The sequence below is a fragment of the Pipistrellus kuhlii genome, unplaced genomic scaffold, assembly GCF_014108245.1.
Source record: "Pipistrellus kuhlii isolate mPipKuh1 unplaced genomic scaffold, mPipKuh1.p scaffold_m20_p_14, whole genome shotgun sequence".
Lineage (NCBI taxonomy): Eukaryota > Metazoa > Chordata > Mammalia > Chiroptera > Vespertilionidae > Pipistrellus > Pipistrellus kuhlii.
The window spans coordinates 10,417,775-10,445,707 of NW_023425449.1; the positions used below are offsets into that span (position 1 = coordinate 10,417,775).

The 27,933-nt window shown below is 40.8% G+C and overlaps 1 protein-coding gene across 3 annotated transcripts; it reads left to right on the forward strand.

Moving 5' to 3' along the window:
- Window positions 1-2,166: 2,166 nt before the first annotated feature.
- On the forward strand, window positions 2,167-25,568 carry YWHAZ (tyrosine 3-monooxygenase/tryptophan 5-monooxygenase activation protein zeta). Of its 3 annotated transcripts, XM_045581349.1 has the most exons (6): window positions 2,167-2,522; window positions 5,175-5,479; window positions 20,894-21,041; window positions 21,978-22,141; window positions 22,220-22,315; window positions 23,387-25,568. In XM_045581349.1, the coding sequence occupies exons 2-6, from the start codon at window positions 5,186-5,188 to the stop codon at window positions 23,444-23,446; spliced, it is 762 nt and encodes a 253-aa protein (XP_045437305.1). In that variant the 5' UTR covers window positions 2,167-2,522; window positions 5,175-5,185; the 3' UTR covers window positions 23,447-25,568. The 3 variants fall into 3 exon arrangements, with proteins under 3 accessions (XP_045437305.1, XP_045437307.1, XP_036292598.2); XM_045581351.1 differs by lacking the exons at window positions 2,167-2,522; window positions 22,220-22,315; XM_036436705.2 differs by lacking the exons at window positions 2,167-2,522; window positions 23,387-25,568 and having other exon boundaries at window positions 20,918-21,041; window positions 22,220-22,327.
- The last annotated feature ends 2,365 nt before the right edge of the window (window positions 25,569-27,933 follow it).

The window sequence follows — 27,933 nt, forward strand, 5'->3', positions numbered from 1 at the left end:
TAAAGGCACATCAATTTCTGTTCTAAGAAAGATTGAACTTAATATCTTGTCAAATTTTTGATGCCTAACACAAAACTGGAGACAACTATAAAAAATAAAAAAAAAGAAAGCTCTTGAAATATTAGTCATTTTAAGTGACTCACTCTCTAAAAGAAATTATTTGGGGGGGGGGGGAGTGTCAAAGAAAGGTGACTTTACTATCTCAGAAATTAAACCCTGATCAATTTGTCCATCCATTCAGTCTACTATGAACGGGGTGAGGTGGAAACTTGGGGGGGGGGGGGAGAAATAAAAAAATAAAATAAAAAAATAAAAAAAACACTGAAATTGAACTGGTCACTGGAAACGCTCCTCCTGATTTATACTTGACTATCTAAACGCCAGCTGGAACTTAAGGCAAAGTCTGGCGGCACAGTGCATCCTTCAAACAACAAAGCGCTGGAAGAGGGAGGAACCATTTCGCGTCTGCCCCTGACAGATGCAATCATCTGCAATGCGTGAGGATGCATCTTTTGAGGCTCCTTCGTCTAATTCGCCTGAAGCGGATCCCTCATAGGTGTTCAGTAAAGATGCATTAAGAAGACCATCGGGCCCAGACAGGATGCACTCAGGGTGGGAGGAGAGTTTTGGGTTCTCCCACTTCCAACTACAAACTCTTAATGGCTCCTGCGACTGGTTTCGCAGGCCATCCAAGCGCTCCTCTTCTCTGAGCTCTAGCACCGTCCGCGGGAGAAGGGGCAGAGCCTTGTCACCCTGTGAATGCAGCGCTCTGGACTTCCCCAAGCAGCCTGGGTGGAGGCACTACCGGTTAGGTTGGCAGGTTTGCACCTGCAATTTCCGCCCTTCTCTTTCCCCTCCTTCCTGGTTCTGGGTCCGGTCCTAGCCCGGCCAGAGGCCACCCACCCCACCCCTCCCCGACGGCTGGATAGGCCGGGGCCCTGCGGACGACACGTGCCCCCAACCTTGCACCCAGGGCGGGAAATAGGTGATGATCTGTGTGTTTTAAATCCCTGGGCATGAGGTCTTCAAGTGAAAGTTCTATTTGGGTATTCAAACCTAACCGGCGAGAAATGAGTCAGTCCCCGATGATCATCACCCCAAGCCCTCCATCAAGAAAGCGGTCCTGCCAAAACCGGTTTGACTCAGTGGATAGAGCCTCGGCCTGTGGACTGAAGGGTCCCAGGTTCGATTCCGGTGAGGGGCATGTGCCTTGGTTTCGGGCACATCCCCAGTGGGGGGGGGGGGGGGGTGCAGGAGGCAGCTGATCGATGATTCTTTCTCATCGATGTTTCTAACTCTCCCTCTCCCTTCCTCTCTGTGGGAAATCAATAAATGTATTTTTTAAAACAAGAAAGAAAGAAAGCGGACCTTTCCGCTCGCCAGGAGAAGGCTTTCGGAAAGGGGCGGTGTCTCCTCCTCCCCGGCGCACCCCCGCCCCCTCCGCTCCCCGGATCCCTCAGTCTCACCCCCACTGCGCGCCCACCCATTGTCCCCTCGCAGCTGTCACTGCGCGCAGATCCCGAGCTCCCCGATTGGAAAACCCTCCCGTCACTCAGCCCACACGCCGCCGGGCCGGACGCCCCACTCCCCACTCCCAGCCTTAAATGGTCTAAGGCCGGTTCCGGGAGCCGCAGGTAGGGCCGCGCGGCGGGAGGGAGGGAGGAAGGGCGGGGCCGCGCGCCCAGATCTGTCCTCCCGGCGCGGGGAGGGGCGCGGGCAGGGATGGGGGGGTGGGGGGTGGGGAGCTTGCCACATGGCCCCTCCCTCCCTCCCTGGACAGGACCGCACCCTGGCGCCCCCCCACCCCCACCCCCGTCCCCAAGTCCCGATCATAATGTCCAGCTGCGGGCGTCCTGGGGGGTCAGTTACCGCCGCGAAGCACCGAGGGCTGGGCGGGGCGGGGAGGGGGGAAGGGTGGGGGCTGTGAAAGGTCCCGGATGTTGCCGAACCAGAGCCCCTACCAGAGGGAGTGACTGCCTGGCGCAGGCGCGGGCGCAGGCCGGCCCGGGAAGCTGGGGTGGGGGCGGGGAGACGTTTCCTCTCTCGCAGGTCGAGACTAAGTGAGGCCGGCGGAGGCTGCCGGGGCTCGAGGGGGAAGACGAATTCGGGGGGACGTGGTGGGGCTAGGGGAGAAGGCGTCTCCTGCCCCGGCGCCCTTGTGCGGCCGGAGAGGTCGGAGGCTGAGCGGGGCGGCAGGAGGGCCGGGAGCGGGCGAGGGAGGACCCGCGCTCCTCCGTGCTCGCCCTCTAGCGCGGGGAGCGGCGGTTGCGCTGGGCCCCCAGGCCTGTGGGCACCAATCAACGGTTGCCATAGCAGCGTTTGACGTCATCGTGCGTGTGGTGCCCCTGCTGCCGGGGCTGGTGATTGGAGGAAACCCCGTGTCTGCGGAGCGGCTGTAGCCTGTGAGCAGCGAGATCTGGGGACAGAGTCTCAGCCTCGCCGCGCTGCCGCCAGAGACTGCTGAGTCCCCGTCCGCCCGCCCGCCCGCCCGCCGCCGCCGCCGCCACCCACTCCGGCCGCAGGTAAGGCGCCGGCCGCCGCGCCCTCGCCCCCACTCCTCGTGTCCCGGACCCGCTCCCGAGAGCGCGGGGCCGCCCCGCTCCCCATCCCCTCGGCCCCGCTCGCCCGCCCGCCCGGAGGCAGCGGGAGGCGCCGGGCTGAGGCGGAGTCTCCAGGCGGAGACGGGCGGCGGCTTTCCTTCCGCTGGACCCGGGCGGGCGGGCGGGCGGCTAGCGGCGGCCTCGGGCTACCCGCTTCCGGATCGCCGATCGGCGGCCCGTTCCTGGGTCCCTTCCGGGGGGACGGGGGAAGGATAGGCGCCTACACGCGAGGTCCCCGGGGACCTGCCCGGACGCACCACCGCGGCCGCGATCCGTTCCCCCCGCCGCCCGGGGCCCCCGGAGCCCCTTCCCCCTCGCGCCCGCTCCCCCTGCGGCCCGGAGGCGCGGCGCGGGGCCGTGGCGCAGGTGAGGCCGCCCCCTCCCCGGCCCCCCGCCCGCCCGCTCCTCGGCGCAGCCTCGGCGCCCCGCCCTCCCCCATCCATCCGGGCGGCGGCCGGGCCGGGCCGGGCCTGGGGACCTGGTCCCGAGCCGAGGCCGCGGGGGGCGCCCGCCAGGTAGACGGTGAGGCCGCGCTCGGGCTGGGGCTCGCCCGGCACCCAGAGCCGAATTTCCTGGGTTCCGATTGGGGGCGGGGGCCCCCTCGAATATTCGGGGTGGGGGATGGGAGCGGCCCTTTCTTCGGGCGGATGGGGGCTCGGAGCCAGGTAGGGGGCAGAGGATGGGCTGGACGGCGGGCGGCCCCCTCGCTCGCCCGCGGGGCCTCGGGCCGGGGCCAGAGCCGGAGGGTCCGGGCGCCGCGGGGCGGGGAAGCGGAGCGTAACAGCCGGGGCGGCCGGCGGCCTGGGTGTGGCGCCGCCCCCTCCCCCACCGGCCGCAGCTGTCGGCCCCGCCGCCCGGAGCCCCGCGGTGTCGGGTGGCGCGGGCGACGCCGGCGGGAGAGCGGGGTGTGTCCGGGGCCGGGGGCCGGGGGCCGGGGGCCGGCGGCTGCGGGCGGCCTCTGCCCCGGGTGGGCGGCGGCTCCCGGGTGCCAGGGCGCGGGCGCCGCTCCTCCCTCCGGCTCCGGGGGGAGGCTGGGCGCCCTGACACGGATCCGCCATGACAAAGGGAGAGCGGGGGACGCGTGCGGAGGCACCGGCTTGGGCGGAGCCAGGAGGGGCGGCTGCGCCGGGAGCCGCGGCGGCCGCCGGTTTTCCGTTCGCCCGGCCGGACGCGCCGCGGCGGTTAAGGGTTAAATGGGTGCGGCGGGGCGGGCCTGGCGGCTCTGGGAGGAGCCCGGCCACTTCCCCTTGGGCCCGGGCGGCGGCGGAGAGGCACCTTTAGGCGGGTTTGGGGTACAATTTCGTTAGAAGCAGCATTCATCGGGGAGCCTTTCTGAGCTCCTAAGGGGAAAATGGGTGGTTTTGAGAAACGTGGGTAGGGGTTTGAAGGAGGTTGTGCGATCACAGATTTTAAATAGTTTTTCAAACGGAACCACTATACCTTGCATCCAAGCTGATTGCTTGTATGAATACTGGGGACCTGTTCCCGATTTTATTTAGTCTTTAAGTATTTTCCCGGGAAGGTGAAAATACGGGGTTGGGGAGTCAGTTCCCATAGTGAGTGATAAAATCGTTTCTTCTATGGGATCACTATGTTTTTATTATCTTTTTGTGTTGTTTTGGCACTTTTCAAAAGGACTTCTTTAAGGAAAAGTATAACAAGGGTAAATTGAAAAGTATAGGGAGCTTTAAGATGAGAAAGAATTAGATGGGAAGTCATGGTAAGGGCAGCTAAAGTGATAATTTTAACTACTAAAAACAGAATGAAGTAATTCTATATTTAAACTGGAACAATAACATCAGAACCCTGGTCACCCTGGAAGCACTTAATATGTAAATTTTAGTGTTCACAGTAAGAGTGGAATTTTGAGATTCGGGTATATATATATTTTTTCTAAGCATATGTAACAGGTACAGCTAAATGAGACTTTAGGATCAGTTATTGATTGTTTTGTATTTAAAATATATTTTAAAAGGCAACTTGGTCATTTCTTCCAGAAAATTGTCATTCTGAGATTAGCTATTCTGGGGTAGGAGTAATACCAACTAAAATTTAAACTTAAAACATCCTAAAAGAAATTAGTATCATGAAAGTAAAAAAACATGAATTACACATTAAACTGATAAGTAGGAGAAAAGTATTGTTCTTCATGGGCAGTGTTTTCACTAAAGAAAAGCTGCTTAATTTTTGATTACTTAGTGATACTGGAGACTGGAGTTGAAATTTTGGCCAAGATAAGAGTTGATTTTTAAGGCCTCTGTGCTTTGACCTTATGTGAAATTAGGATCTGAACGAAAATACAGTAATTTTAATTTTTCTGAACTGATGTTAATGGCTTTAAATTTCCCTCTGTGTGCCATTTTTTGTTTTTCTATTCTGATCAGTATGTGTGATGTGGGTGTCTGCATTAAATTCCTCCAGTGAAAAATCTTCCATAGTCAGTTAAATTTGAGTTGTTAAGTACAGATTACTTTTTAAAAACAAAAGGTTTAATTTTGAGTCTGTTAATTTTGATGGAAAAAAATATCTTAAATGCTTCTCTCTCTCTCTTTTTTTTTCTTCTTTTTTCTGCAGAACATCCAGTCATGGATAAAAATGAGCTGGTGCAGAAGGCCAAACTGGCCGAGCAGGCTGAGCGATATGATGACATGGCAGCCTGCATGAAATCTGTAACTGAGCAAGGAGCTGAATTATCCAATGAGGAGAGGAATCTTCTCTCAGTTGCTTATAAAAATGTTGTAGGAGCCCGTAGGTCATCTTGGAGGGTCGTCTCAAGTATTGAGCAAAAGACAGAAGGTGCTGAGAAAAAACAGCAGATGGCTCGAGAATACAGAGAAAAAATTGAGACCGAGCTAAGAGATATCTGCAATGATGTCCTGGTGAGAATCAAACATTCACTCTAGCCTCACTATACTATAGGGTTCCTATTAATTATGATACTGTTAATTTTTTTTTCTCTTTTAAAAATTGAGTGTTCTAAATTTGAAGTCTTCATAGTGACACACTAAGAGATGTTAAAAAAAACAAGTGTAGTTAAGTTTGCATGAAATAAATGCAATAATTTCAGTTACTCCAAAGAGACTATAAAATAGACTGTGGTAGTTTTTTTTTTTTTTCACTAATTGAAAAGTTTACTACTATTACCATTTCAGTTATGGTTGGAATATTGTAGTTCTAGAGCTGATTTTTAAAAAAACGTACATGTGGCTATAAAAGCTTTACATATGTTGGTGTTTTTTTAATTCTCACCAGAGGATATATATATTTTTTTTATTTTAGAGAGAGGGGAACATGTATGTGATAGAGAAACATGACTTGGTTGCCTCCTATACATGCCCCGACTGGGGATTGAACTCCAAACCAGGTCTGTGCCCTGACCAGAAACTGAACCCACAACCTTTGGCTGTACTGGGGACAAGGCTCTAACCAACAGAGCCACTTGGCCAGGGCTACATATCTTGCTTTTATGTAAGTAATAATAGACTCAGTGTAGATATATTACCTACCTTCCCTGGGTTGGCCACCATAATGTTAATATGAGTCAGCCATGCAGAAAGCACTAGCTTCAGTTGCTTTTGCCTCTTGCTGAATTTATGTTGGAATTCAACTTTGAACACTGACAACCACAATAAAAGGTTAAAGTGGTTTTGCTAAATGATTACTCTTATATAGTAGGACTTGAGGTTACACATTGGGTCTCAGTATGGTATGTGTTTCTCGGGACAGGCTACTGAATCGGGCTCAGTATGGAAATCAGATGCAGTACTTACTATTTGTATCTTATTCATGGGAGAACTACTATAATGAACACTGTAGGCTTTTGCTAAGGTTGTGATGATGATATGATTTTACACTAGTCTTTAGTTGCTAGTGGAATAGTTTCACTTCCTAAATTATGGGTACTTTTCTCAAATGGTCTTTTTAAAGAACAATATTTTTTATCTTAATTAACGTGGGCTCATGTATCTCCCTTGGGTACATTTTTTTATGCTTTTATTTGAAATCTTTACATTGATAGCTATCATTTCTGAGATGAGAAAATTCCATGACTTACCAAGGCTAAATCACAGTGCCTTTCTTATGATTGATTTATCTTATTGCAAAGGTAATGTTTAAAATTTAATAATAATCGTGGTTTTCTACAATAAAAAATGTGTTGGGCATTCTCTCCCTTGCTCTCTTTACTATTAACTAGTTAGTTTCTGTGTACATGTTACTGAATTTTATTTATTCTGGTGGTTTTCCTCCAATTATTACATCTGCTAGATCAAGTCATTTTTATTTTGGTTTCAAAGGGTTTGTTACAAGTAGGATTAAAGGGGGATGTAACATTTACCTTCTAACAAGCTTATTGCTATTCCAGGTACATAGGCATTTGCATATTTTCCACACTGAAAGTATAATAGCTCTTGTCGAGGTGAAGATTTTCCTAGGAAAAGCCTGTAGCAGTTTTAATATATTTTATTGATTTTGTACAGAGAGAAAGGGAAAGAGCTAGAGAGTTAGAAACATCGATGAGAGAAAGTCATCAATCAGCTGCCTCCTGCACACCCCTTACTGGGGATATGCCCGCAACCAAGGAACATGCCCTTGACAGGAATCGAACCCGGGTCCCTTCAGTCCCCAAGCCAACGCTCTATCCATTGAGCCAAACTGGTTTTGGCGCCTGTAGCAGTTTTAATTATGTTTTCCTTTAGTTTCCTTATCAAGAAAAGTATTGCATAGGATCAGTGGGTGAGAATAAGACAATTTCTAAATAGCTCTTTGTTGATAAGATTATTAAGAGGGTTTGGTACTGGTCACTACCCTTATTCTTCAGAATAGCACAGACTTCTCCCCAAGTTTAACTGAAATTTGCGCTTTGAAAGTTTAGATAAAGGAAAGTTTAATGCCTTTACCATACAAAAGGCTCTGAAAATGATAAACAAGCTTTTGCTTCCAGCCCTGGTCTTTTCATGAGAAAAACTCTTTAAGAGATCTTTGCTCATGCCTCCTCACCTATAGTAGAGACACTCAAACTTTTAAGTAAATGAGCAAAAGGGTTTCTTTTGGAAAAGAGCTAATATTTTCAACTTGGGGAAATTTTATATTTACAGATAATGTGGGTTTTTACAAGCAGATTTCTTAGCAGGTAATGTTGACTCTGGAAACATCTTACATAAAATTCTTGCCCCTTTCTAGTAAAATAGAATAATAAAATATAGCAGAACCGATATTTCTCCCAGAAAAAAAAAACCATCTTTGAGCTGATGAACTTGATGTTTGGTAAAAATGTGCTTTAATTATACACTGCATGCCCCCTTCCTGGGGATGGAGCCCAAAACCCAGCATGTGCCCTAACCAGGAATGTAGTTGGCAACCTTTTGGTGCACAGAACAGTGCTCAACCAACTGAGCCACACCAGCCAGGGCTGCTTTAATTGTATTTTAAAATCTTAAATATAATCAATTATTATTGTATTAAGTTTTCTGAACTTATTTATATATGAGAAAAATAAGCAGGTAAATCCTCTTTCAGAATTAATGTTATTGGCTGATGGTGTCAGTGATGAACCAGTTCATTGTACTGTTGAGCACCTAGCTAAGAAAATACCCTCTTTCTTCCCATAAAAATCTTCCCATAAAAAAGTTTTTCTGAAATGAAAAGCTCTTTAGTCTGTTATTAATGGTTACTACCATTCTGTTCATGTGCATTTATCAAGTGTTTAATATACTAAGCAGACAAAGTAGGAACTATGTTACTTTGTACAAGAGTTGAAGAACATTACTGGGAGAAATGGTCACTGGCATATTCTTCCAACATGGACTTCTCTTTATGTAAAAGAACTTGGGGCTCTTCTCTTGCATTGTTAATTTGAAGTTGCATTATGTGAACTAAAGCAATCTGCCTTTCCTGCCAGATCATAGACCAATTAGGGGAGGTCTTGGTAGTAGGGGAGGAATTTAACTCTAGTCCCTAATAGCTTTTCTGCATAAATCCACAAAAAGAAGCCAAAGTTTAGGTAGTTTTGTCTTGACCGATGAGATGAAAAACAAAATTACAAAAGACATATTAGGAAACCTGATTCACCAAGAAGAGGTTAGTGGTGTAAAAAGAGTTCCATATTTTGAGTCAGACCAACTTTTTACCATGTAATAGCTTATTGGCCTAAGTAAATCCCTCAGTCCTCTGAGAAAACTGAACTCAATTAAATGCAACTAATATCCATCCCCAACCCCAAAAGGATTGTTGTGGAGAGTAATAATCAGGTAAAGAAAGCCCTTGACTACCTTCTTGGCCCTGTTTATCTTAGGTTGGGGATTTTGTTTAAAAGTAGTGACAGCAATATGAACCTGCCTGTAATAATATAGGGGTCTCTTAACTCAAATCCAAGCATGCGATATAAAAAATCGAAGAAGCCTTAAAAACTTTCTGGGGCAGAGGGTTCATTACTGGCCAACAAGTTTTCAAAATTTCATTTAAAAATTAAAACCAATATAAGGCAAAGAATGGTTTCCGGAAATCTCCTTTCTAGGAGGTGAAGCAGTAAAATAGTCTAATATTTTAATATTTAGCAACAATAGTTGAGTAATAGTAATGGTGATTCCCATTTTATCTTGCTTCTCTGCGTTTTTATTTGCCCAGGGCCATTTTAAGATGATCCTGGACACTTGTTTTTACCTCCCGCCCACAGAACTACCATTAAGCAGGAGCATGCTAGGGAACCAGGCACCTTTTGAGTCCTTCCTAGTCTGTGTATATTAAAATGTATCTTGAACTTTAAAAACTACTGTATGGAGTTGTAAACCAAAAATCATTAGGCAGCTCATTTGTTAGATTAAGGGCTTCTCAAAAGAATGCTATAGTGTTAGACTTATCTTTATGACTAAAGCATTTTCACAGTAATTACTAAATATTCCACTGGTGTATTTTGTACAGTTGAGAAGTCTGGGGTATAGGAAGTGGAAATGAAGGAATGAGAATGAAAAAGTAGATGTTTGCTATTGGTGGGAAGGGGGGAAAGAACCAAGTTGGTATAACAATTTATAATAATAAAAGCATAATATGCTAATTAGACCAGACAACCTTCCAGCTGCCAGGGAAGCCTAGGTCCCAGGTGTCAGTTCTAGTAAGAGGTGCAGATAACCTGGAGATGTTTGGTGATTATTAGATGAGCTATGAAGATAATTAAAAGTGAACTAGGAGGAAGAGTTTAAGGATTAGAAATTGGAATTAGAGTGAAAAACTTGACTTGACTAATGACTCAAGTATATAAAGAACAAGGACACTTTTGAAATAATGATTCAACTTTCAATCTACCCAAAAAAAGAGAAAGACATTGTAAGCTCATTTTTAAAGACCTGTTCTTTGAATATGTATAGATTCAAAGTTTGGAAATAACTTTGCTAAGCCACCCCTTGAGTATGTCTTTGGTAAAATTTTCTAAAAAGCCATTTGAGTTTGCATAGTGGAGTGAGAACTTGTATACTTAATAAGTAGTTCAGAATCCTAGAAATGTGTAGTTTATTCTAATCCTTTAGTTGTTTGTCCAACCCAAGTGATTTGTGTGTGATTCTCCTTTTTAAAAATGTATCCTTTGTAAAACATTCAACATACCGCATTTAAGTAACAGCATTTTATGTTGTTATAGCCTGTATAATGGCATAGTTTTGGAAACAAATCATCAGACTCTTAAATGAGGATGTTACCGTTAATAGAAGCTGGAGGGGTTATAGAGAGTAGCTGGAAAATCTATCCTCAAGCCCTTAGCCCAAGTAATGGTCATCAGTGTTTACCTAGGAATGAAGAAACTAGTATAAGCCAGGCTCTCACATGAAATTTTGTTATTTCAACAAATTAAGTGAAGGTTTTATAAAAGACTTACTGCATTTTGTTGTTACTTGGAATTTGGATTTTAACCTATGAGAGACTTAAGGGTTTTTTGTTGTTGTTGTTGTTTTAACCCATGAATATAATACCGATATTCAAATCTGGTAAGTGGTCCTAGCACATAAAGTGGGCGGGAGCCCAGTGTAGGAGGTAGTTCTGCATTTATAATATGGAACTAAATATTGGGGCACTGACATACACTTGATCACATGTTTTTTATTTCAAAATAATTGTTCTTTAGCACATTTAATATTGAAGTTATGTGTGTGTGTGAGAAATAAGTGTTTTCTGATCAGTACGTTAAGAAACTTGTCCATTAAAATTCTAATGTCTTAGAATGTTGTTTTCTGTTCTTTGCTTTGCTTTGTTTTTCTAGAATTCCTGAGATCCTTATTGTGGTTTCATATTGGTTCCCATTATACTGGTTTTCCATTGCGAATAAACACTGCTCTTTAGAGGATTTAGAATTGCTGTCAATTTCAGTATGCTGAAAACCTGGGTTCATCGTTTGAAAATACCTGTCCTTTCTAACTACCTAATTTTAGCACATTTTCTAGACTTAATTAAAATGACATCTTGGACTCAACTTGGACTTCATTTTTTTATTACAAGTTATTGCTGTGTTGATTATATCATTGGTCCTCAACTTTTTACATTCATGTTGATAACTCATGTATGATAGACTACCATGGGCAGCACCAGGATTATTTGTCATTCCCATTGTAGTAGTAGTCGTTTTACAACCCTTACTTTCCCACTCAAAAGCATATTGGCAAGAAAGTAATATTGTCAGAATAAATATAATCAAATTTATTGGACAAAAGCTACATTGTAAATCTTTTACTGCTTCTGGTTGCTTATTCACTCAGACTTGATATGCTCTATGCTGCATTCAGCTCTTAATTCTTATCTTTCACTAAATAACTGCTTCCCCGTCTGCTCAGTCTTCTCCCAAATTCCCTACAGACAAAGCCTTTGGCTCTAGTTTGGTGTTCTCACTGTCCACACAAGCCATTGCTAATTCCCATCTTTATGGCATGGGGGTTCCTGCTTTTTTACTCTTAGAACTTGAATCTTGATGTCTTAAGTTTTCAACTGTAGAGGATGGTTTCGTTCCTTCGTTCTCCTTGAAAACAGGATCATTAACAGTTGATAATGAATTTGTAAAGTTCACTGAAGGAATAGGATATGCTTAATATTTTTTAGGTAGTACAAATTTGAATTAGGCTTGGGAGAAATAGTGTGTTTAGCCATCATATCTCAATAGTTCCCATTGTACTAGTACATTTCTGTGCAACCGTCAATTTCCATTTGTTCTTTGGTGAATAATTCCCTGAAATGATGAACAGCTGATACCTTTGTGAAAAGTGCTGTTCAGTAGCACTTTCATTTTTCTGTTAGGGTTAATGTGCGTAAGTTGTAACATGCTATAGAAAGTCATATCTTGGCAGAGTCCACTAATTTTCTTGCTATTGACGTTCTTTTGCTATAGTGTGGATTTTGGAGGCAGCAAAGCATATCTGAGAATATGATCCTATATGGCATGGGCAATGTTTGTTTATATTGGACTAGTACGCATATAAGCATTTGTGAGTTTCTTTGACAGAATATGTTGTAAGCTTATTTAATAGTGGCATTAGCATAGGTAGGATGGAAAGGTAATTAAGTACATTCACTCAGTGTGCTCAATTTTTGCTATTTACTTAAATATTAATTGACTTGGACATTAGAAAAGTCAGAAACATTTTATAATTGAGGTTAATTTCCATATTGCAAACAAATTTTGGGATTTAGGAGTTTTTTAAATTAGCAATATTACCAAGGAGAACCCAGTGATGAGTTGAATGTATCTCATCTCAGCGATTACAAATTTTTCTGAGAAAGACCTATTTCTCTCATTGATCCAAGATTTATGAACTGTCAGCTCAAATTTTTGCCAAGGGTATAGAAGGGACCTACTTGGAACACATTCATCCTGGGGACACTTGATTAAATCCTATCCAAAACACATTATTATGTTTATTATTTTTTAAAAACATGTTTTATTGATTTTTTTTTTTTTAGAGAGGAAGGGGGAGAGATGGAAACATCAATGAGAAAGAAACATCATTTGGCAGCCTTTTGCATGCCCCCTACTGGGAATCCAGCCTGCCTCATGGGCATGTGCCTTGACTGGGAATCAAACCAGTAAGACCTCTTGGTTCATGGGTCAACATTTAACCACTGAGCACACCAGCTGGGCCGAAACACATTACTTTTTAAAGTTGACAGTTGAGGACAGTATTATATATGAAGGATGTAATAGAACAGGCAAGTTTTCAATTCAGTAAATTATTGAATATTTTACTACCATGTTTGGAAATATAACATCCCAAAGTGATCATGCTTTTTGTTAAGAGTAGTGACTTTTCCTCCAGTTTCACTTTTGGTGGTTTTCATCTGATTAAAAGGGGATTATCATCAGACTGTTACTTGTGACACAGGAATACAACTAACTAAAACTAGAGTGTGTAGTGCTGCTTTAAAGGGTGGTAAAACCTATCACAGGCTATGGAGACATTTTGGGTTTTAAATTTTAATTCATTTTGTGACTTTGGACAAGTTATTGCATCTTCCACTTCACAGTGCAAGTGGTTTAGGATGTTTTGAGCATTATTGAGTTAACACACTCCTGGTGATATTAAGTAGTAAATATTCTTTCCTTTTATATCTTTGCAATATCACTTCAGTGTAACTTATTAATTTTGATATTTAAGAATTTTAATAAACTGCTTAAATCTGTACTTTTAACATTTATTGATCACCTATTTTATGGGTCCTGTGCTGTAAAAATAAATAAAATATTTTTTAAAAATCTTTAAAAACATCTTCACAACCTAGAGAGGAAAATAGGCATATACATAAATAATATCCTGTATAATAAGGAGCTAGTATGCTAATTAGACCTGATAGTGGAACGACCTCCCTGAATGACCAGTGGGCAGGGCCAGTGAGCCTGTGCCATAAAACCAGCAATGTTGTTCCCAGCGCCCCCCCTTCTGCAGAGGTGGCAGGAGAGACAGTAGTGCTGGTCTGGTCCTGGCACCACGCCTTCCGCAGGGGAGTGGGCCTAAGTCGTAGTTGGACATCCCCCAAGTGCTCCTGGGTTGCCAGAGGGATGTCTGACTGCCAGCTTAGGCCCAATCCTCCCCCACCCCCGGGATCGGGCTCCCAAGGGGTCTAAGACTGCAAGAGGGCTCAGGCTGGACTGAGGAGACACCGCCTCCCCCCAACCGAGTGCACAAATTTTCGTGCACTAGGCCTCTAGTAATAGAATAAGAGGAAAGGTACTACTACATGTTGGTTGAATATGGATGAGCTGCTCTTCAATCTTTTTTTAAAAAACGGCTGATAAAAATCTAGTCCCATTAGGGAGTTTATACATAATATACTATGTGCAAGTTACAAACCTATCAAGAATGATGTTTTGAACAAACCACCCCCCCCAAAAAAAAAATGCAAACACCAAAGAACAATGAGAATTATAATGAAATTTTAGGCTGGCTTTAACAAATTCCTTAAACACCAGGGATAATATATCTTGACTTTATCATATTTCTTGTTTGTTTTTAAAAAAAATTAAATGAAGATCTGTTATTGGGAAATGCAGTAGTTAAGTGATTGGTCAGTCTTTTATGATTTCATCTATGAAGTTAAGCAGCACAGTTTCTTCATATCTATATGATCTTATCACTCACAGAATACTTAAATACTTTCTTATGCAAACATTGAACAAGAAGGTGAGTTTGGAGTCAAAATGTCTGCTAATACCCACTAAATTAGTTCTTTACACCACCTGAGTTTCAGCAATTTTGATGGAGCATTTTTCTAATTGGTTGAAAGTGAAGGATGGTTACAGTTGAAGGAAAGGAAGCCATTCTAGCCACAAGGGGGAGTAAGAGACTAATTTCCAAATTGATGGGCCCCTATTGCAACAAAAATACTAGTTTGCATTTGTTTTAGAATTTTAAGAATCTAAGAAAAATAAAAGGCCTCGTGGCTTTACAGAATAAAGTGAAAGTTCTGGGAAATTTCTCTTTGTGCACAAGGGAATTGTGCAATAGAATTGGAATTAAATTTCCTATTTAAGATGTTATTAATGCCATCTATGGGACAGTTTTTGAGTTTCTTACTTGGATAATAAAATAAATTGAGGGTTGAACTTTATAGAATCATTGAATTTTAGGTTTGAAAGAGCATCCAGCCTAGCTTTTTTATTTTTATAGGTCAGGAAACTGAAGCTCAGAGGTTTCAGTGATTTCCATTAGGTCATGCTGTAAGCCTAATAATTTCTGTCCCTGTGGTTGTTTTCACTTGGTTATAGATTAAAACAAAGTATATACTCTGCTATGGTGTATGGGTTTTAGGAGTGATGGGTTGGGGGCTGTCAGAATAACTGGACTTTAATTAAAAGGCATGGCACAGTTTCAGACTATATTTTAGGGTTCTTGAATGAAAATAATAAGATTTACATTTGAGGCCCTTTGTGTTTCTTGCCAAATTTTAATCACCAGCATTTTTTATGCATAGTTTGTATGAAAGAGTATCGGTTTCTTAACTAATTACTCTGCATCTGTTGTGTTCATGGAAGAGGGCCAGGATAGTACAATCTAAGACAGGAATGGATTATGGAGGCTTTGGCCTTTCCAGCTCACATTTGGTGAGGTCAAATTAAAGGAGACCGTTTACCTCAGCCATAGTTTAAATTGCATCCATAAATGTCTCATTAGTGGTTGATTGCTTTGATATTCCAGGGCTATTAACTATTGCTCATGACATTTTATGTATACTTTGTGAAAATTAAGGTTAATTAGTTTATAAAATAAGCTATATAACCTGTGGCATTTATTCGCAAATTATGCCACTTTAATTATGGCTAAGAATTTAATCCAGAATCACACTTTGCATTTCATTGCCCTCCTTGCTCTCTCTTATTCTGGGTCAGTTTTTCAGTCTTTGCCATTCACGATTTTGATACTTTTTAAAACGGTACTGGCCAGTTATTTTGTAGAATGCCCCTAAATGTATGTCTGGCAATTCTTAATAATTAAATTCAGATGGTACATAGTGGGGAAGAATTCCTGGAAATGATATTGGGCCCTCCTTGGTGCATCATATTAGGAGACACATGATATTTTCTTGTTACTCAACCATTTAGGTAGGACATTAGGTATCCCAACTCCGTAACTTGTCATTTTCTTTGAAATATATTTTTCATTAGTTGGTTTTTATGTATTCTAATTGGCAAGCCCAAATGACAGCACACAACCCAGTTATTTGAGTGCATGGCTGGAAGTGACCATTCTTTAAATAAATGTATGGACAGTCCCCATACTTAACAATGGTTCTAGTTAATGATTTTTTAACTTCATGGTGGTGTAAAAGTGATATGCATTCAGTAGAAACCACACTTCGGATTTTGAATTTTGATCTTTTCCCAGGCTAGTGATGTGCAGTACTCTGTAATAAGCTGGCATCAGCAGCGAGCCACAGCTCCCAGTCAGGCACAAGAACACGAGAGTGACAGCCAGTACTCTACAGGATGTACTATCGCCAACATTTTTTGGATATTGCGTTCTGATAGGCTAGGCTAAACTGATTTTCGGTAGGTTAAATATATTAAGTGCATTTTGAACTTAACTATATCTTTTCGACTTGTGTTGGTTTATTAGGATGTAACCCCATTGTGTTAGGGAGCATCTGTATGAACACTTCATAATATGTAGTTTCTTTTGAGTTTAATCCAAGGACTCTTAGTCTATAAATTCTGATTCCTATTAAGAAAAAGTGACCTTAAATTTTATTTTTTAATTCTCATCTGGGAATATGTATTTTTATTGATTTTTAGGGACACACACACACTCCCCTGTTGCCTTCCATATGCGCCCCGACCTGGATCGAACCCACAGCCTTGTGGTGTATGGGATGACACTTCAGGGTGTGACCTTGAATTTAAAAATAAAAATCTCAGTGATGGGTTGGCAGATGTTGAGTGTATTAGAGAAGGTTTCCTGGAATAAAATTGGAAGGGGGATTTTGAAATTAGTGCTATAGTGAGAAGAAGATTGATGAGGTTGCAGGTTGTGATTTTGCTCCTACCACGCCTCTTGGTAATATAGTTCCAAATTCCAGAGCTCCTGACTAGCAAATTTTCTCTGTTTTGCTGCCTCAGACTACCCTCCCACCCTATATCTCTGATGGATGTTTGTCTCCCTTAAGCTTCCTTCTCCAGGGTTATTACAGAGAAACCTGGAGCCTTATCCAATATTAGGATGTACCTAGCCTGCTCCTTGGCTGCTGTTTCTGAATATGTACTTTGAGCAGTTTCTTAAGTCTTCTGAGAAGCAGGATATTGAGTATTTTTCATTAATGTACAGTATCAATTTCAGTAATCATTATCATGTTTTGTCTTAACTATTTCAAAGTTTGGTAAGATGATGAACACTTGATAGTCTTGAGCATGCTGACCTAAGATTTTCATCCTCTCTTAAGATCATTCTAAGTTTTGTTACATTTAAATGAAGCAGTTCAAATTATACATCTATTATAATTCAACCTTGGACTTAATATTTGAATGCCTAATATGTGCAAAATGTGTCTTTAAGGAACCAGTAAATTAAGAATGCATATGTATGTGAAAAGTTAAAGGTGCAAAATCATAATTTTATTTTAAGTTATACTTCATCTGAATAGTAAAACTAACATAGGATATAAAGTAAAAAATTAAAACCCTCTTGACATTTCACCACCTCAGAGGTAGTAATCTCTCTCAGGCCTTTTTGTATCCTGGAAATTTGCATTCTGTCTTTGAAGAATGTACATGAGTAGGATCACAGACAGGCTATCCTGTCATGTCACTTTAAGGAAGAGAAATGGTATTTGTGATTAATGATAAGATTTAAGCTTTGAAACAGAAATACGAATTTTGGAAAACCTGATCTTGTCAGCTTTCTAGAAAAATTTTATGAGTATAATGTGATCTTAGGACCAAAAACTTTTAAACCATAAACATGGAGCATTTGTTGTTGTTACTAAGTTTTTTTGCAGGAAAGTAAATAGTTGGTTCAGGAATTTGGTTCAGATTGGACTGTTGATAGCACTTCTTGTTCTGTTCTAAATGCTTTATATATTTACTCATTTAGTCTTCACAATCACTTTATGTGTTGTATCTATGACTATTAATCTCCCTTTTATAGATGAGAACCCTTGGCCTTTCCAACTAGGTGGCCTAGTCCAAGCTTGGACCATTCATACAATTTTTTGAATATTGAGCAGATATCTTGCCTCTTGCTGAACTTAACTAGTCTTATCTTCTGGAGCCATTCATATAATAGTCTTTCAATCTTAATGATAGTTTCTAGTTCCTCATTATTCTTGCTTGCTTTCCTTAGAAACTCTTCAGTTTGAAAATGCCTGTCTTGATACATTATAAAAACAATATACTCTAGATTAGTTCTCATTAGCCCAGTGTGAAACTTAATCATTTTCCTTAACTTTCTAATTTTATTAATATCTTGGGGTCACACTAGCCTTTTTTGTAGGCACATCACCCTATTGAAACAGAAAATGTAACATGATAGCACAGGTCAGATTGCCTAGTTGGAATTGTATCTTCGCAAGTTAGCTGTGGTTTTAAACACATTACATTGTCTTTTATAAGATGTGGATCATTGCAGTTTGTACCTTAGAGGTAAGGTTATGGAAGGATCAAATAATCCATATAAAATGTTTAATTGAGGTGTCAAAAATGTCATGTTTATTATTGAAATGATATGATTATTTTCTTCATTTGCTTACTGTATTAACAAACCAGTCAAAACTTAGTGACTTAAAACAAGGATATGTTCTTGTGATTCTTTGGCTTGCCTGGACTCTTGGCCAGTTCTTTACATTGTATTGGCTGAGGTCACTTATTGCTCTGCAGTCAGCCAGGGCGAAATAACTGAGTGGCTTCATTTAACATCCTGACTGGAGCTGCCTTGGCCTGTCTCTCCAGAAGGGTACTTTTTGCATCTGGCCCAGGGCTCCAAGAGAGCAAAGGGGAATTTGTCAGTCCTCAAGGGGTAGGCCCAGAACTGGAACAGCAGTCATTTCCACCACATTCTGTTGGTCTGAGCAAGTCAACGAAGTAAGCCTAGACTCTGGGGAAAGGAGAGAAATATTACCTCTTGACAGGTGAATGAGTAGCATACGTGAGCAGGTTGACAGGAGTTGGCGGAGGCCATCTTTGGAGACAGTAAACCACAGTTTTGTTCTTTCATAACTAGTAGTTTTCTGAACCAACGTGTTAGTCCCTTTAAATTTAATCTTTAATCCAGTCTTTCTTGCTTTTTATTTTTTAAATCTTTTTTTTAATATATTTTATTGATTTTTCACAGAGAGGAAGAGAGAGGGATAGAGAGTTAGAAACATCGATGAGACAGAATCATCGATTAGCCGCCTCCCGCACACCCCCTACCGGAGATGTGCCCACAAGGGTACATGCCCTTGACCGGAATTGAACCCGGGGCCCTTCAGTCCGCAGGCCGAAGCTCTATCCACTGAGCCAAACCAGTTTCAACTGTTTTTTAAATCTTAATAGTTCTCTTAGCTTTATGTTTTCAGAAGATTTGATAGACAAAAGTATGCCATTTATCCTTTCTTAGCTTATTTTTTTTTTTAATATATTTTATTGATTTTGTACAGAGAGGAAGGGAGAGAGACAGAGAGCTAGAAACATCGATGAGAGAGAGTCATCGATCAGCCGCCTCTTGCACACCCCCTACTGGGGATATGCCCGCAACCAAAGCACATGCCCCTGACCGGAATCGAACCCGGGACCTTTCAGTCCCCAAGCCGACGCTCTATCCATTGAGCCAAACCGGTCTCGGCTCTTGGCTTATTTTTTAACAGCTTTATTGAGATAACATAGATATATGAAGAACTGCACATATATATATTTTTTTAAGACTTTTTAAAATTGGTTTTGAGGTAGAGAGGAAGGGAAAGGGAGAGTGAGAAACAGCAATGTGAGAGTGAAACATCAGTTGGCTGCCTCCTGCATGCCCCCCCACTGGGGGATCAAGCCTGCAACTGAGGCATGTGCCTTGATTGGGAATGAAACCCACAACCATTTGATGCACAGGAAGTTGCCCAACCAGCTGAGCAACACTGGCTGGGACAGAACTGCACATATTTAATATTGCAATTTGATGTTTGCTTTCTTGATTTTTATTTTTATTTTTGTTTTCAGTTACAGTTTATACTTAATATTATTTTGTATTAGTTTCAGACAAAGTGGAGTCCTGTTTTCCCCTGGCCTACCCACCCATCTCCCTCCCCCCCTCCCTGCCAATCCCTTCAACTTTGTGTAGTCAGCATTTCACTAGAAACTTTGCCACCATTGATACTTGGTCCATCTTAAGTGACTTACCATTATCTAACTGCAGGATTGTGGCCTGCCTGTTTACATATGTCGAGTGGGTTAGATAAAGTAATTGAAAAGTGAAGGACATGACTAGGCAATGTTATTCTTAGTTTCAGTTGTCTTTCCTGCTAGACCACTTACTCACAAACTAGAGACTGTCTTACTTGCTCACCATTATATTCTCAGTGCCTAGCACAGTGTCATTTAAAATGTATTTGGAGAAGAAGTGAATGTAAAATGTGAAATAGGAATGCCTAGGTAGAGGCATAATCGCAGAAGACTTGGGTTACCTTCATTCCTGTTTCTGTAATACAGTAGCAGTTTAGTCTTATTGCCAACTTGGCCATTACCCACTTCATCTATCTTATTAGCTAAAAATCAAAGGTTTACTCTTAGGAACTGTAGTTTTTATAATTCTACTGCTCTCTTTAGTTAGGAAAATTAAAACTTTTACTTTGAACATTTTTACCTGTTGTGTGAAGTATTACTTAAGTATATTCTTAATAAATGAAGTTAATGTTGTTCTGTTTCCTCTGTCATGAAGTCTGGTAGATTCTATTACATTATTAGTTTCTGCGTAAATCATAATTCCTTCAGAGTCCTAAAACATTCATCTCATGTGTGTGTGGTTTTTTTTCCATTCTATCATGACCACCTTGAAAATGGAAATTTTGCCAGCTTGTTAGAAATGTGGACTATCATTGAAACATGCAGTCTTTTTTGGCATGTAAATAGCACTGTGGGAGAGGTGGAAGGGTAGAAGGTTTATTCAAATGTATAAACCTTAAGTAATAACTGTACACTAACTTCAAATTTCAAGTGTTGCTTTCTAAAGCATTCCGCTTTTAAAGCCACAAACTCATGAGCCTACTGCATTCAACAATTGTATTATTGGTGATGACTATAAAAGTTTTATAACTTAGGCTGTGTGTGCTCTTAAATGGAGGTTCCTTCAGTTTTGTAAATGTTTTATTCTTATTATGACTTTCTTTTCTTCCCCAAGTCTCTCTTGGAAAAGTTCTTGATCCCCAATGCTTCACAAGCAGAGAGCAAAGTCTTCTATTTGAAAATGAAAGGCGACTACTACCGTTACTTGGCTGAGGTTGCTGCTGGGGATGACAAGAAAGGTATGCTTTATTTTTCAACCTGTATTTTAAAAAAAAATCTGGAAGTGGTCTTTTTCTAAGTGCAAGCAGTTTTTGTTTTGTTTTTTAAATATATCTTCATTGATTTCAGAGAGGAAGGTAGAGGGAAAGATAGAAACATCAATGATGAGAGAGAATCATTGATTGGCTGTCTCCTGCACATCCCCCCCCCCCCCAGTGGGGATCAAGCCATGTGCCCTTGACCGGAATCAAACATGGGACCCTTCATTCCACAGGCTGATGCTTTATCCACTGAACCAAACCAGCTAGGGCTGTTTTTATTTTTTTAATTGCTTAGAGCAGTGGTTGGCAAACTGAGGCTTGTGAGCCACATGTGGCTCTTTGGCTCTTGAGTAGTCTAATGCCACTTCTTCAAAATAGACTCGCCCAGGCTGAAAACCGACTTCTGCACATGGGCCACAAAGTTTCAGTTGCACTGTACATGGTATTTTGTGGAAGAGCCACACTCAAGGGGCCAAAGAGCCCCAAGTGGCTCATGAGCTGCAGTTTGCCGACCACTAGCTTAGAGCATTAAATGAAGGACAGTAATGTATTTTTTTCTTCTTTTTTTCTTTTCTTTTTTTTTTTTTTAGTCCTGAGAATATAAACTGCCTAATACTGGTATTCTGAAATTGCTGCTGGCTGAAAAGCCAATTTTGTGCCTAGGAGTGTTTCCTCGGTTTTAAGAAATAGCGATCACAGCATAACTATAGAGCATTGTAAACTATAATAAAATATACTGAGATGATTAGAGTCTTGACATTGATCGATAGTGTGGTATCCCAGGAGCAGCTTATTTTTTAAATTAAAGAACCTCATTCAGTTAAGGTTACTCCAAGTTGATATTTCATTGGATATTGAGGGATGAAGATGAAGTACAAGTTTTATTAATATATTTCTGTGTGTTTTATTACCCAGGGATTGTGGACCAGTCACAACAAGCATATCAAGAAGCTTTTGAAATTAGCAAAAAGGAAATGCAACCAACACATCCTATCAGATTGGGTCTGGCCCTTAACTTCTCTGTGTTCTATTATGAGATTCTGAACTCCCCGGAGAAAGCCTGCTCTCTTGCAAAGACGGTATGTATTTTACCTGTTATGTGGAAATATAGTGATCTTTAATATTTGAGCACTGAAATGTACTTTTTTAAATCATAGGCTTTTGATGAAGCCATTGCTGAACTTGATACATTAAGTGAAGAGTCATACAAAGACAGCACACTAATAATGCAGTTACTGAGAGACAACTTGACAGTAAGTACATAGTTAATAGTTAATGTGTTTGAAGAGATTGTTGTTTTATAGATAAGGGATATTTCTATCCTTTTTTAATATTAAAAGAAAAGGTTCTATCTGCTGTTAAAACTGAAGAAAACCACTGTTAAAGCTGAAGGAAAAAACACTGTTAAAACTGAAATGTTACAAAGACTTAAAAATATTCAGTTTCACCCTCACCCGTGTTTCTCAGTGGTTAAAGCATCAGCCTGTAGACGGAAGGGTTGTGGATTCAATTCCTAGTCTAGGGCGGGTACCTGGGTTGCAGGTTCATTCCCTGAACCCAGTCGGGGTGTGTGCAGGGGGGCAATCAACCAACCAACTAAGCTGGCCAGCTAGTGTGGCTCAGTGCTTGAGTGTCAACCTATGAACCAGGGTTTGATTTCTAGTTGCGTGTTCAATCCCCAGTTTAGGGCATGCAGGAGGCAGCTTGGTCAATAACCCTTCTAAAATTATAGCATAGTAATAAGACTTTAAAAAATTACTAATATTTCAAGCACCTGAAATAATTTTTTCATCTGCTAAAAAACTAACACTGATGAAAAAATTAATAGAATCCAGTATTCTTGCCACTATGGAACAACTCAGTTTTTCCTCTTAAAAGATTTGGTTCTGACCATGCTGGTTGGTGTTTAGCTATTTATTTTGAATTAAACAAATTCATAAAGGTATGTTTTTATAAATTAAAAATACTAAAAAAGCTAAACTTGTATTTTTACTTTGTATCCTGGCTCTTGAATTTCATGGGGTGTGGGATTCTTTCGGAGTAGGAGTGTAAGTTTTAAAAGGGGAAAGTGCCTTGTGCATAAGCCCAATTAGATATTCTGATTTAGTTGCACTAAATGTATCCATCCATCTGCCATTGGAGCTATTCGGACAATCTGATATTCTGATCATTATTGATACTTAGCGTTTCTATGATTTCTTCTACTTTCTCTTTACTTTCTATGAATAACCATGAATTTCTTACATTTGACTTTACTTGAAGACATATCTGTTAATACTTTTTTCAAACTGAAACATGCTAAAAATCTTTCTCTCTTTTACCAGTTGTGGACATCAGATACCCAAGGAGATGAAGCTGAAGCAGGAGAAGGAGGAGAAAATTAACCGGCCTTCAAACTTTTGTCTGCCTCATTCTAAAATTTACACAGTAGACCATTTGTCATCCATGCTGTCCCACAAATAGTTTTTTGTTTACGATTTATGACAGGTTTATGTTACTTCTATTTGAATTTCTATATTTCCCATGTGGTTTTTATGTTTAATATTAGGGGAGTAGAGCCAGTTAACATTTAGGGAGTTACGTTTTCATCTTGAGGTGGCCAATATGGGGATGTGGAATTTTTATACGAGTTATAAATGTTTGGTATAGTACTTTTGGTACATTGTGGCTTCACAGGGCCAGTGTTAAAATTGCTTCCATGTCTAAGCAAAGAAAACTGCCTACATATTGGTTTGTCCTGGTGGGGAATAAAAGGGATAATTGGTTCCGGTCACAGGTGTAGTAGTCGTGGGTACTGTAAGTTTTGGAGCACTTAGAGTGGTGTGTTAGAAGTGGATATCCATGGGTAGTCCATGTTGAACCACGTGTGTATCTGTGGAACACTCAGTCTCAGTGCGCACTCCTTCGACTACACTGCAGAGTGTTCCTTTAGTTGTGACCCAACTAACTCTGGATAAGGGCAGAAACGGTTCACATTCCATTATTTGTAAAGTTACCTGCTGTTTGCTTTCATTATTTTTGCTACACTCATTTTATTTGTATTTAAATGTTTTAGGCAACCTAAGAACAAATGTACAAGTAAAGATGCAGTAAAATGAATTGCTTGGTATCCATTACTTTATGTATATCAAGCATAGCAGTAAAACAAAAAACCCATGTATTTAACTTTTTTTAGGTTTTTTTTTTTTTTTTTTTTTTTTTTTTTTTTGCTTTTGTGATTTTTTTTTTTTTTTTTTTTTTTTTTTGATACTTGCCTAACATGCATGTGCTGTAAAAATAGTTAACAGGGAAATAACTTGAGATGATGGCTAGCTTTGTTTAATGTCTTATGAAATTTTCATGAACAATCTAAGCATAATTGTTAAGAACACGTGTATTAAGTTCATGTAAGTGGAATAAAAGTTTTATGAATGGACTTTTCAACTACTTCTCTACAGCTTTTCATGTAAATTAGTCTTTTGGTTCTGAAATTTCTCTAAAGGAAATTGTACATTTTTGGAAATTTATTCTTTATTCCCTCTTGGCAGCTAATGGGCTTTTACCAAGTTTAAATACAAAGTTTATCATAACAAAATACTACTAACAGAACTACTGTTCCCAACCACATCCCATACTCCCCATCCTTCCCGCTCCCCAAACTCCCTGAGAAAAAGGTGTTGGGTTTGTTTTCAGAGGTGTGGGGACTGATTGGAAAAAATAATATGTTCCATTTAAAATTTTAGTATATGGCATTTTCTAACTTGGAAGCCACAATGTTCTCGGCCCATCATGACATTGGGTAGCATTAACTGTAAGTTTTGTGCTTCCAAATTGCTTTTGTTTGTAAGAATTTCTTGATACTCTTACAACCTGCCTTCACCTTTGATCCTTTATTCTTTCTATTTGTCAGGTGCACACAGGATTATCTTTTTCAGCCTTCTGTCTGTCACCAACCATTATTACTTGGTGGCCATGTACTTGGAAAAAAGGCCGCATGATCTTTCTGGCTCCACTTAATGTCTAAGGATACCCTGCTTCCTTTGCTTGCATCCCATAAACTATTTCCCTCATCCTATTTACTGCAGCAAATGTCTCCTTGTTTTATCTCCCTGTGAAACTCTACCTATCTGGAATGGTCTGTCATTGGCTGCCTTTCAAATCTTCCTCTCTTCTTTAAATAATGGGGCTAAGTTATACCCAAAGCTTGCCCTACAGACTATTTCCTAAGTACCTTGCAAACACCAAATAAAAATACCATTTTAAAAGAGGTGTATTTTTTCTTTTAGAATGTAAGCTCCTCAAGAGCAGGGACAATGTTTTCTTGTATGTTCTATTGTGCCTAGTACACTGTAAATGCTCAATAAATATTGATGATGGGAGGCAGTGAGTCTTGATGATAAGGGGGAGAAATCGAAATCCCAAATAGTGTTGTTTTGCTTGTTTTATTATGACCTCAGTTTAATCGGGAACTATCAGCCCTTTGGACAATTGTCCCAAATATTACATTCAAATAAAAGTGCAATGGAGCCCTTGGGATCTTTCCAGGGAAAAAAGATTTAAAGAATTTGGAACAACAATGCATTTTCACTCAGCTCTTTTTAAATTTTTCCTGACTTCCCAGGCCAAGGACATGAAATAATCATAGCTTAGAATTTAGCTAGACTGAGAAGATGGATCTCATTGAAGTATAAGTAAAATCTAAAGCTTGTCACATTTGCCTATTTATATGTGTCAGTCATCTACTAAGCTAGTTTGATTCTGAAGTAAATTGTGGTAATTCTTTCCAACCTGGAATTTTTTTGCCTTGGATTTGAAAAATAAAACTTTTGTAATTATTTAATTGTTCCAAATCCAGGCTTCATGTCTGTTTTTGTCAATATGTAGTTCCAGGAACTTGGAGGATCTGGCATATGTTGTGTGTGGTATTGGGATTGCTGAGGAATACATGTGTGTTCACTTTAGAGTTGTGCTTTGAGAGGAGAGCAGCAGTGGGATCTGTTGGAAGTATGGACTTTCTCTGCAGTTCTGGCCATGGCCCTGGCTTTTTAAAATAGCTGTTACTTTGTGCTACAAGGATCATGGAAATGTATGTCAAGTGGCTTTAATTATAGGAGCTCAATTTTTTTGCCCTTCCGGTCTTTCCTGAAAAATAATGCCACAGCCCAAGCATATTTTAAAATTAGTCAAGTCCAATTTGGAGCCTGCGATCTTAGATTATTTGTAGCCATATCTCAAGTAGAGAGTGTAACCTTGATTAAATAACTTGGAATTTGATCAGTGGTGAGATGTTTAAAACTCTTTGATAGACTGAATGCAGATATGACTGGATTTCGATGTTTGAAAAACTTGCACAGACTGAATGCAGATACAAGGAGTTGGGAGACTTTCCAGCAGTGGCAGTAGCATTTAAATGGTTTATATCATCTTGAGGGGAGAATAGTACTTTATTTGGATGCAAATATATCAGTAGAGTCACTGCATGAGAGCCTGCAATATTGCACATTTTCTAACTGATGCTATATGCTCACTTTTACATGTCCCCTGTAAGGGAAAGGTGACATCTTACATAGCTTTATTATATTTTGTCATAACACATAGGAAATTACTATAGTGGAAGAGCATCTAAAGTTGGCGGCTGAGCCTGGGGATTTGTAAAATGGCTAGATTAGGATCTTTTCTAAATGTGGAATTACATCAGTGAAATACTTTTGTTGAGTGTATCTTATAGCGGTCATAATCTTGGTTAACTCTGGCTCTTTTGAAAGACTAGTGACCCAAAAATATTTCTGGGTCGGAATAAGTATATAAAGAAACTTTACAACAGTTCTCTAAAAACAAACTGACCTTAAAATATTGCTTGTGTACATCCAAATCTGCTCATGCTGCTCCCTTGGATCCTTTGAAGACACGTGACTGTCAATCCCCACATATTTCAGAACTTGAAAGTTACTATAACGGCAAAACTCATTCTTGATAAGCCAACTATTTGGAAGACATCTGCCTCTGCCCTGTACTACTACCATAACCAATTCATGAGAATGTTCAGCCATCATGTAGGACAAGCAAGTGTGTCTTTGGGAGCAGAAACCAAGTTAGGATATATTTAGGCAGAGCTAATACCCTTGGTGATGGTAGAGACTCAGTTGATTACTTGAGTTCTATAAAATTTCTGAAAGCCTATACTTGTCTAATGTTAAAGACTTGTCAATATGAAATCAATTTCCAATTCCCAAACTTCAGAACCTACCAATATTTTCACTAGATGCTTACATTTTTTGTTATTGGGTGTTGGTTTGGGCCAGCACTGTTAAATTTAAGATTTTCTCAGAAGATTTGTGTTGAGACAAGATTTGGCGAATGGATGGGATTCAGATGGTCACAGCATGTGCAAAGGCATTGAGAGAACTTCCCTGAACGTGCAAGTGAGGGACTCGGTGTGGATAGGATAGGTTATGTTCTGCTGTCTAAACAACTGTGGTGTTCATTTTAATGCTTTTGGTCATCTGAGGGGAACGTTTTAAATGCCTGTACCCAACACCAGGTCTCAAGGATTATAATTTCTTAGATTGGAACCCAGGAATAAGCATTTTTGGGAATTCCCCTGGGCTGTATGATTCGGTGTCTGCATTCTGCAGGGCTACCACCAGTGTGCATATACAATGCATGGGAAAACGGGTGTGCAAGACTATTTCAAGCCAAAAGCTATTTCTAAAACTACAATTTGCAAAACAAAATTTGTGGATCTGCTCAGCAAATCTTAGGTTAAAGGTTACCTATTACAACAGGCTTTTAATGACTCAGGTTTAGTTTGAGAGGAGGTACTGTATCTGGAAGTGAAAAGATAAGCAACTGAAACAAGGTAACACATATAACAAGAAAAGGAGATAAAGAA

Bases quoted from the DNA above. Each gene is read 5' to 3' on its own strand.
- YWHAZ (XM_045581349.1), top strand. From the start codon at position 5,186: ATGGATAAAAATGAGCTGGTGCAGAAGGCCAAACTGGCCGAGCAGGCT. The intron at 22,142-22,219 runs GTATGTATTTTA...TTTAAATCATAG, and splicing joins CCTGCTCTCTTGCAAAGACG to GCTTTTGATGAAGCCATTGC. The intron at 22,316-23,386 runs GTAAGTACATAG...CTCTTTTACCAG, and splicing joins TACTGAGAGACAACTTGACA to TTGTGGACATCAGATACCCA.